The sequence below is a fragment of the Austrofundulus limnaeus genome, unplaced genomic scaffold, assembly GCF_001266775.1.
Source record: "Austrofundulus limnaeus strain Quisiro unplaced genomic scaffold, Austrofundulus_limnaeus-1.0 Scaffold105, whole genome shotgun sequence".
NCBI classification, from domain to species: Eukaryota; Metazoa; Chordata; class Actinopteri; order Cyprinodontiformes; family Rivulidae; genus Austrofundulus; species Austrofundulus limnaeus.
Genome location: NW_013952507.1, coordinates 830,660 through 841,237, shown reverse-complemented (window position 1 = coordinate 841,237; position 10,578 = coordinate 830,660). Strand labels below are relative to the sequence as shown.

At 42.3% G+C, this 10,578-nt stretch overlaps 1 protein-coding gene across 1 annotated transcript; it reads left to right on the top strand.

Annotated features, from left to right (window-relative positions):
• The first annotated feature begins 369 nt into the window (after nucleotides 1–369).
• On the top strand, nucleotides 370–6,669 carry lingo2b (leucine rich repeat and Ig domain containing 2b). The gene is made up of 2 exons (XM_014013755.1): nucleotides 370–902; nucleotides 3,397–6,669. The coding sequence occupies exon 2, from the start codon at nucleotides 3,470–3,472 to the stop codon at nucleotides 5,306–5,308; it is 1,839 nt and encodes a 612-aa protein (XP_013869209.1). The 5' UTR covers nucleotides 370–902; nucleotides 3,397–3,469; the 3' UTR covers nucleotides 5,309–6,669.
• The last annotated feature ends 3,909 nt before the right edge of the window (nucleotides 6,670–10,578 follow it).

Below are 10,578 nucleotides of genomic sequence, written 5' to 3'. Positions count from 1 at the left end.
ACCATCATTTTTTTATATATTAAACGTAGTGGTATGTATGTTCTTCTTGTAATATTATCTGTTTGTTTTTTTTTTGTTTTTTTGTAACTTTGAGGCACCAAAGAAAAGGTTGTGGATATTAAAACATCAGCCATAGTATCATGTCCTTTTTTTTTTTTTGTAACATAGAAGCCTAAAGAAGTGACAAACCAATGTTGTGGTTGCATGCACATTGACTCTCTGAGCACAACTCTCTGAGCTGATCCTCACTGCAGCAACAGACAACTGGACTGTAATTATTAAACAGAGGGGCAGGCAGGAAGAGGGGCTGACGGGTGAAGGCAGACTGATAAATACACAAAGACAGAGGCAGGAAAGTGGACGGATAATAAGGTGCAGAGACATGGAGTGGATGGGCAACAAGACAGGTCGACAAATAGCAAGACCATCAGAATGACAGCTTTAAAACACCTTCAACTAAGCCGCACCCTAGCAGGGAAACTGGATTTCTTGCAATATGTTGAATCTAAATGTTGTCTCAAAGCAACTTATCTATCGAAACATGAAAAAAAAAAAAACCAACATCCAGCTCACTCTATCCCTTCCTGGTATTTTTTTCATTAATTTGATTGGCACGCTACACAGAGCGGATGGGAGTCAGGGTTTGTAGTTGCTGTGGCAACTGGCCTGCTCTTTGTTGAGGGCTACATTCCTGGCATCTGATGTGTCTGCGCTGCGATCGATAAAACACCCCCAGCCTGCGGGGACTGATGAACGGACCGAGGCTTTCGCCAGGCCGAGCAGGAGAATTGGGTGGAGAGAGGGAGTCAGGTGGAGGATGCGCGAGCCGGAGGATGCCGAGATTAAAGGGAGGACGGGGGGGAGATGTGTGCGGCGCGGCTGACGAGCCGGGCGGAGAGGAGGTGAGTGAAGGAGGAAAAGGAGCGAGCTTGCTCAGCTTCTTTCGCCTCATCCCGGCTGTTTTCTGAACGTCACTCACTTTGCTGTCGGGATACGCTTACGTCTCGTGTGTTCGTCATCGCCTTACTTTGGCAGGGTCGTCGCTTTTAGATGGGCAAGCAGTCAGAAAGGCTTCTTGAAGGCTCTTTCTATCATTTTTATTCTCTTTTTACAATATTGCATTCAAATCTCCACAGCTCGCAGATGTGTCGTACGCTTTGCACACCTAATTGGAAAAGATAGCCATGAGCAGAATGCGGATTCGCCGGGTAATGAGGCAATTATGAGCAGACTCTCTGTCTACACAGCCATCTGTCAATTCAACAACCTGTAGCTGCTGAAAGGTGTTTCTTTATGTTCAGGTCCGCGTCTTTCTGTGCTGAGGAACGACAGCATGTTTTACAACTGAACTCTGTATTCTTATTACTCAAGTCTGATTGGTTTTCTCCACTACAAACCTCTCATTCAGCGCCTGGAAACCGCAGCCAGATCTCAGTGGGTAAATAAAGAAAGCGCACAAGAGTAAAAATCAACAAACAGAAGCAATAATTGCAGGAAGTACAAATTAATCAGCTTAGATTCGCATACAAAGTTCAGCTSTGTGCAAGTGTTGGAGCACATAAACCGAAACCAATCAAATGGATTAAATAAAAAAAATACTCAAGACATTTATGGAACAAAAGCAGTTTACATTAATAATATAAGACATCTCAGATAGAAAAACAGAAACCTGGCTTGTGCCCCAGTAAGATCACTTACTTTATGTTAGTGATCTTTTATCTGKGTTTAGAAATAACCGATCAACATCAGTATCCATGATGGAATTTAGAGAAAATATAGCCAAAGCTGTAAATAAAAAAATAAAATAAAATAAAACACAACACTACACTGTGGGGCTATAAAATGATTTCTGTAAAGTTTTTGACACAATTGATAATTTTCTGCTCCTACGTATGAGTTGTCGCWAATCATTGGTTAAAAGGTTATTTAGACAACAGGTTTAAACGTGTAAAATAATCAGGAATCACTGTTAGAAAAATGTGGCGTTGCACAAGGTTTAGTATTGGACCGAAATTATTTAATTTTATCAGTGATCTCTGTAATTCTGCTAAAATTAGATGTGTTTTWTTCAATCTTGTATAATTTAAAGTAAAATAATATGTGACATGCACAGCTAACCAAAAAGTTGTATTTGCTAACCAGTAATTCTCTAAACAAGTGTCATAGCTCTGCTAACAATACATAGATAAAAGAATTAGAGGAAGCTAATGCTAATTGCTAAATCTTCATCCTGGTGAGACATGTTTTATTTTGAAGGAGGGCGAGATCACCTGTGGCAAATCAGCAAATCCAAACCAGAGTTTTAGATCAAACTTGTGATACTTCCATTTCACCCCTTTCAGAATAAAAGCATTTCTTTGATTGAGTTTGTATTTTTTTAAATACCATTTGAAGTTAGTCAAACAACAAATAGAAAACACTTCATCATATTTATATGTAGTCAATTTTTGAATTTGTTATTTAAATACGGTTAAATGTTATTTTATTTCTTTTTGACGCTCTTATTTTGAGGTTTAGCTGCTAAAAATGCTACATGCTACACACGGTGCCTGACATCTCCAGCACTGCTTGTAATAGCAAATAGTTTTTATTTAAGTTGGGATAAAAGGCATAAAAATAGTTTTACACTATTTTGTGTATTTAAAATTGTGGAACCTATTCAGCAAAGCTAATCGGTCCACTAACATATTTCAAAGTTAGCAAAAAGCTAATCCGCTAAATTAGCAGATTAGTGAATATGTGAACTGTATGTGATGCTCATGAACATCAGGGAAATTATTATTATTTTATTTGAGAAGTTTCCGTGATTTTTGACTTAGACGTGCGATCTACTCATTGTTTTGTTTTGTTTTATTTTACTAATGTAATTATTTTAAATGGAAAATAATCAAATCAAATCATTCATGTTACGTTTTCTGGTATTTGTCCTGTAAACTACATCTAATCATAATATAATTTCCTGTGTCGGTTGTTGCTCTGGTGGCTACCGATCTCTCTCCCTCAGCAGGGAACAAACACACACCCTTCATCTGTGACGCAAAACYCACACACATCCTGCACCGGTGGATCCACACGGGCATTTAGTGTGGCTGCAATCTTAACGGGTTTGAAACATCTTACATCCACATGAAACATCTCCACTTAACCTGCAACCTTTGCTTCTAACACAGGGATGAACGTTCACACTTTTCTGCAGCTGATATTTCCATTTCTCCTAACATCTCGCACCGCTGTGACATTAATTCTATTATGTCCACTTTGCAGAGGAAAGCCATGGCTCATTAAAGGGAGTAAAGACTTGTCCGTTTAAGCAGATGTAAGGTGTAAGTGGTTGAAAATGTAAAAAGTTGCAGTGGGTGCAGACTAATTTTTTTTGTCCGTACTTGTGTCTTACAGGGCTCRTTCGTGATGTTGTCGTGTTTGGGAAAGAAGCCGTGCCGTGACAGAGGGCATCGTGGGTAAAAGAGACATGCACCAGCCAGCCCCGCACCACCRCCACCTCTTCCTGGGCGGGGCCTTGCTGCTTCTCCTCGCCAGCTCGGCTCTGAGCTGCCCCGCCCGATGCGAGTGCTCTCCCCAGACCAAGTCCGTCAGTTGCCACCGCAAGCGCCTGCCCAGCATCCCCGAAGGCGTCCCCATCGAGACCCGCTCCCTGGACCTGAGCAAGAACAAGCTGCGCATCATCACGCCGGACAACTTCTCCTCCTTCCTCCAGCTGGAAGACCTGGACCTCAGCGACAACCTCATCAGCGTGGTGGAACCCGGCTCGTTCCGCTCCCAGCTGGCTCTGCGCTCGCTCAACTTCCGCAGTAACCTGCTTCAGCTGGTTCCTGCCGGGGTTCTGTCGGGTCTGACCAACCTGACCCACATCGATCTCAGCCACAACCGGCTCGTGGTTCTTCTGGACCATGCGTTCCAGGACCTGCGCAGGCTGATGTCCCTGGAGGTGGGCGACAATGAGCTGGTGTTCATCTCTCAGCGGGCGTTCACTGGATTACTGGGACTTCAGAGTCTGACACTGGAACGCTCCAATTTGACCGTGATCCCCACCGATGCGTTGGCACATCTGCACAATCTGTTGGAACTACACTTGCGACACCTAAGCATTAGTTTTCTCAAACCTTTCTCCTTTAAGAGGTTAACTCGTCTCCGCCATTTAGAGATTGACTTCTGGCCCTGGCTGGAAGCCCTGCCTCCCCTGTCACTGCACGGCCTGAACCTCACAACATTGTTCATCACCAACACCAACCTTTCGGCCCTCCCTGGCGCAGCGTTGCGTAACCTGCCCTACCTCACCCACCTTAACCTGTCGTATAGCCGAATCGAGCACATCCACCACGGAGAGCTCGGCCAGCTCCCACACCTGCTGGAGCTTCGCCTTCAAGGGGCTCATCTGGCTTCTATAGAGCCCTTTGCCTTTTTGGGCCTTAAATCTCTTCAGCTACTAGATGTGTCTCAGAATCGCCTGGACTCTCTCCAGCGGGGGGTGTTCGCCTCGCCGGAATCGCTGCAAAGGCTTTGCCTGGGTGGAAACCCATTGGTGTGCGACTGCAGATTACTGTGGCTCCTCAACAGCCACAAGCCGCCTGCTCTGCAGATTTTGGACGCCCAGCCTGAATGCAGCGCGCCCGAGTACCTCCTGGGGAAAACGCTGCGTGACCTTAAGGAGCCCCTGGTCTCCAGGTACATGATCTGCACCAAACCGCGGATCGGGCCGAACACAACCCAGCTGCTGATGGCGGACGAGGGTCAGCCGGCCCGTCTGAGCTGCACGGCGGAGGGAGCGCCGCGACCCTCCGTGGTCTGGATTACGCCTCACAGACGCTACATCACAACTAAAAGCAGCGGCAGGGTGGAAGTCCAAGCAGACGGCACCCTGGAAATTAAGGCGGCAGAGCTGCATGACAGCGGGGTGTACTTGTGCATCGCCAGTAACCCCGCTGGTAACGCCAGCCTGTCGGCATCTCTAGCTGTGAAAAGCCTCGGAACCGGGGACAGATTTCACTATAGCAACAGGAGCTTAAACTACCTGACAGACTCTAACAGCACATGGGGGAATGGAACAGTATTGTACAACATGACTCTCCCTATTGACATAAAGACGATCATTATATCCACAGCGATGGGCTGCCTTTCCTTCTTAGGCGTGGTCGTGTTCTGCTTCCTGCTTCTGTTCGCCTGGAGCCGGGGAAAAGGGCGCCACAAGAACAACTTTGACATCGAGTACGTACCCCGAAAGTCCAATGGGGCCGCTACAGACGTGGCGGAAACAAGCGGCCCGCGGCGAGTTAACATGAAAATGATTTAAAACGGAGACACACAACAGAAGCATTTACAAAGTGCACACATATCAGCTGAAGAAAAAAAAGCTGTTTTTGTTTTTTTTATGACTTAAGTGGATTTGTGACAAACGAAAGTGGTGTATTACTGTAGTGGGTGACGATATGACGTTGGTCTAGTGATAAAGTGGACTTGTGAATATAAAAGTGATCTATGAAACGTGTTTATAAGAAACCATGTCCTCATACAGTACAGTACACTGAATATACAACTATAACCCAACATATCAATATGGGACTGAAATAGTGTTGCACTTGGCGTGTGTTTTCAGTGAAATCATCGACTCTCCGGGACGTCGAGGTGAAGGAGGCAGTCATCCCCGCGACACGTCAGGACTAAACTGTCTAATTCCCATTTTAGCTGCAGTGTGAAAGGTGTGTGTTGTGTTCGAGCGTGGACGTGGGCGCTGGGCACGTGTTGCATTTGTGTGTGTGTGTGTTTTTTGTGCATGTGCACGTATTGCCTTTCTTGTGGGTTGGAACGGTTCACGACGGGGTGGGCGGGGTCCAAGACGGTTTTTCTGTTGTTGTTTTTTTTTTTAAGCTTTTTGTTTGTGTTTGGTTATTGTAACTGCAGTAAAGCCCCTGTTGATTAAAACAGAGGATTATCTGTGTTTGTATGCAAAGTCACAGTTAGTATCTCCTAAAGAAATGCTGCATTTGAAGTGTTGTCCCCGTTTTGATGACTTGAACACTGGATGGGGATTTTTTTAATATATAAACTGAGGTTTTGTGTCACTTTTCGGCAAAACAAGATGCTTTGTTCCCAACAAACAACGGTGGCCAATAGTGTTATTCCAACCATAAAAAGAGCATGTAAAAGCCGTTTTATAACATAATAAATCATGGGCAGATTTTCCTGCCAGACAAATCCCTCGATATGATATAAAAGAGTCTGTAGCCAGAGACAATGGCAAAGATTTACTGGCTGGCATCCTCTTTGGACGAGACAAAGTTGAGCTTTACAGATTTATGTGCTGAATCCCCCCTCCTTTCTCATTTTTCTTTGATCGAACCACTTAAGGTTAGCACGTCCGGGTTTCTCCCCCAAGGGGGTGACAAGGTAGCTCTGGCTATCTTTGAGTTTGTGGTGGGTTCTTCTTTCTTGTTTTGTTTTTGTTTGCTTTTTTTTTTTTGTCGTTTTTAAATGTTTAGATGAAAAAAAATAGAAAATCAATTAAGGGCAACTCTTTGTAATGCAGGGATGTGGGTGTTAAATTTGTGTGATCCTGTTGTGATAAATTGTTGAAGGTTCTATAGTTGTTTTCATACGTATGACAAATTTATGGGTATATTTTCAAAAAGAAATAAATCTTAATCATACCCCTAACGCTGGAGTTTCCACAGCTGCTTCTTTCATCTCTAAAGTTATTTTTGTTTTTTTTTTATTTCTTGTTACATGTGTAAATATTGGAGTAAGATTCAAAATGTGCGAGCTGTTAAAAGTAAACCACTTGGCAAAGCCTCCTGTTGGCCTTCACTGGAAATGACTAATTTTTTAAAAAATGGGTTTTCTTTGTTTTACGACTTATTAAAGTTAAAAAATCATAGTTAGTTGTAATAAATCCACACCATCCTGGCATTTAAAGTGAACAGATACAGGAGTGTTTGTTGTGAAGGAGGGGCAAACTCGGGGTGATTCACCCCCTTTATAAATGAATAAAGTCAGAGATCTTAAAGGACGATCGTAAAGAAACTGTCGCCTCTCCTCAGCTGCATCAAAGAGCTTGAATCAAAGCGAATCCGAGTCTTTGAGGCTGCTGCAACATGGGTGAGTTTACAGAGCTGCGTAAAGCAGTTTTGACAGAACTGAAATGAAGATTTTCAAGGGCAAACATGAGACCTTTGACTTGCCAGTCAGTGATTGACAGGAAACTATTTTAAATCACCTGCTTACACGCTAAACAACATTGACCTCGTAGATTAACTGCAGCAGCCATCTTGAATTTGATTCAATTCAAAGGTTTATCAGTTATAGATCTAGGGGCAGGGCCACAGGGGCATTGGCCCCAACTGAAATTTGATCGGACCCCTGAAGTGCCTCTTGTCCTGTCACTCATCTGTCCTTTGCTTGAAAGTGTTGATGGTGGACGCAGTCCCATGTCCAAACACAAGTGGCGCTAGTGAGTCATATAAAAAGTCCAGCATGAATGAAGCTTACAGAATTTATATTTTTTTAAAAATCCTGCAGACAAAGTCTTTCAAAAGACAAACAGATGGATTTTCTCATGCTGTGTGTTTGAGAGTATTTTATCTAAGTACAGTGAAATGCAGGTAAAATTGGCAAGGAGGATTTACTGTGCAGGTTTTTTAATTTTTATTAAAGGGATCCCCGATTAGTTGTAACATTAGACTTTATTTGATAAACATTTATTTTAACTGTAAAATAAACACTGCAAAAATAATGTAGGCTGTTTAGTTTATAATTTAAAAATATATATTTTAACACAGAGGGAGCTATTTTATGTACACGCAAAGCATTCTGGGTAAATGATGACGTGGATAGGTCCTCGGTGTGAGTGAGCTATATCCACCCTGAAGGTTAATCTTGGACAATATCTGATGATCGACTCTTTTAAATGAAACCAGAGAGCGTTGACAGAGAGGAGAAGGTAGAAATGACTCAGCCTGGAACTGAAAATATGGATGGAGGACAACAGAGCTGCTTCATGGAAGAAGAACCTCAGCTTAGCCTGTTAGCTTTAGCGCCAACGCTATGGCTGTGTCCAAAACGACAGGCCGTGTCCTCCGGAGGACCCAGACTCCCCGGTCTCGGCGGGCCGGGTCCTTGGTAGACCAGGAAGACCGGAAAAAAAGAGGCTGTGAATTTGGACGGTCTAGCCTCCCCTCCTTACCCCGGCGTACGTCATGTCACCTAGCAACTGTGACGATGCAAACAAGCAAACTTAAATCAAAACTAGAAAAATATCAATACATTAGCATTATTAATATCACAAAACTATAAAATTAACTTAAAGGTAACATTTGAAGAACTAATTGACCCGCTGTAGGTTCATGTTTATTTCGCATTTTTTTATGATAAAAATAATATTTAAAAACATGTCCATACAAATGATAAAAGTATTAGAATTACAACCGCTAATTTTTTAAAAATTTTTATATCGCCATATTTTTATTTAAAATGTATTCTTTTCTCTCGCTTCGTCCACCATTACTAGCATAAAAAAATCTCCGGTCGGGCCGCAATGCATTATGGGATACGTTGGGCCGGGAAGGATCCATCGGACCTGTCCTTCGATTCGGGCCAAAGGAAGGACGTATTTGTCGGCCACATCAGAGGAGTCTTCGGTTTTGGACGTCCTTTGTCGCAGGGCTGTGACGCATGCGGCCGACGAATTCGGCCTTCGGAGGACCCGTCCTGCCGTTTTGGACACTGCCTGTATTAGCTCAGTGCTAGCGCGACAAACTAACAAGCTAAACTGAGGTCCTCCATCCATATTTTCAGTTCCAGGCTGAGTCATTTCTACCTTCTCCTCTCTGTCAACGCTCTCTGGTTTCATTTAAAAGAGTCGATCATCAGATATTGTCCAAGATTAACCTTCAGGGTGGATATAGCTCGCTAGCAGCCTCACACCGAGGACCTATCCACGTCATCATTTACCCAGAATGCTTTGTGTGGAAATAAAATGGCTCCGTCCGTGTTAAATTTTTTTTAAAACATTTACAAAACTAAACAGCCTACAGTATATTTAGTCTTTATTTTGCAGTTAAAATAAATGTTTATCAAATAAAGTATTTTTCAATCAAACAAAGTTTAATGTTACAAATAATCAAGGATCCCTTTAAAATACATTACAAGTGTTTGAACATGTGAATGGTTGAATGTATACACCTTACCAAACTATGGGGAATGTGTGGATGGATGCACAAATGGCCTGTCTATGAATATTGTGGCCCATTACTCAGAAAAATCCTACATCTATCACTGTATAGACGTATTTTGAAGAATTTGTTTAACTGAAATCCATCTGTTGGCTCGTGAGATATTTTGCTAACAGACACACACACAGAGGTAAAAACATAATCCTCAGAGCCTCGTGCCTCACCACCGGCGCTGAAGCTGAAATGAAAGGTCAGTTGTTAATCGAGGTGGACAGCAGAGACTGCAGGTTCCTGCCCTCTGACCAGATCAGTAAAGGAGTAATAAAACGCCCCGCCGGTGGTCATGGTTACCACGAAGCTTAACTGATTCTCATCATTAACATATTTGCATTCATAATTCATAACTTCAGACACGGCGGGAACATTAATCTCACTACGAGAGCTTAAATACAACAGTTACTGAACTCTCAGCTCACATTAAACTCATGAAAAATGTATATTCAGAAAATAATCTGATGAATTTAAAGCTGTAAGATGAGTCAAACAGATTCCAGATTTATTGTTTTGTCAGCTGCTAAAGTTACAGCATCGCTCTCGGTGAGGAAACCTTTTCATCCAAAGCCTTCGTATGTCCGAGAAAACAAGATTTTTGTTATTTCTTGAGGCTGGAGGAATGAGTTCGTAGCATCACCAACACTAGCTGACATGACAGAACAATAACAACTCACAGCAACACATAGCTGAAAAAAATATCTCCACTGTCCCCATATTTAATTCATTTTTATTTATTTGCAACCTCTACTTCCTGTTTCCTACAGCCATGCGTAAAATCAACTTCTGTTGTAAGCCTGCTGATTCCTGCAAATCTACGGAAGGCAAGAGCGGACGTTTCCCACAGTTCTTTTTTTTTTCCATGTTTATTTTTTTCATAACATAATTTGTTGTTATCATGAAATAACAATTAGCCTTTTCTCGAGATAACAAGTTATGATTTCCTCTTGTGTATCATTCTGTAAATATGGAGACAGCCTGGTGCCCTCAGCTCATCACCAGTGAAGTTTACTATATAACTCAGGCTGAAATTACAATTTGTTTGTCTCGTATAGATAACTTTCATATCAGCYCTTGTTGTTTAAGATAAGATAACACTATACACAAAATATATAACAATGCACATATACACATATAGGGGTGCAACGATACAGAAAATTCACGATTCGGTTCAATACTTTAGTCTCACGGTTCGATATTTTTTCRATACAGAAAAAAAAATGTCCATGCCCTTTTTAACTTGTAATTTATTTAAATTAAGTACGAGCATTTGTTTAACCTCAAAAATACAGTTTTTTAAATTAAATGTTGCTGAAACAGCAAGTTTCTCAGTGGATCTGTGCTC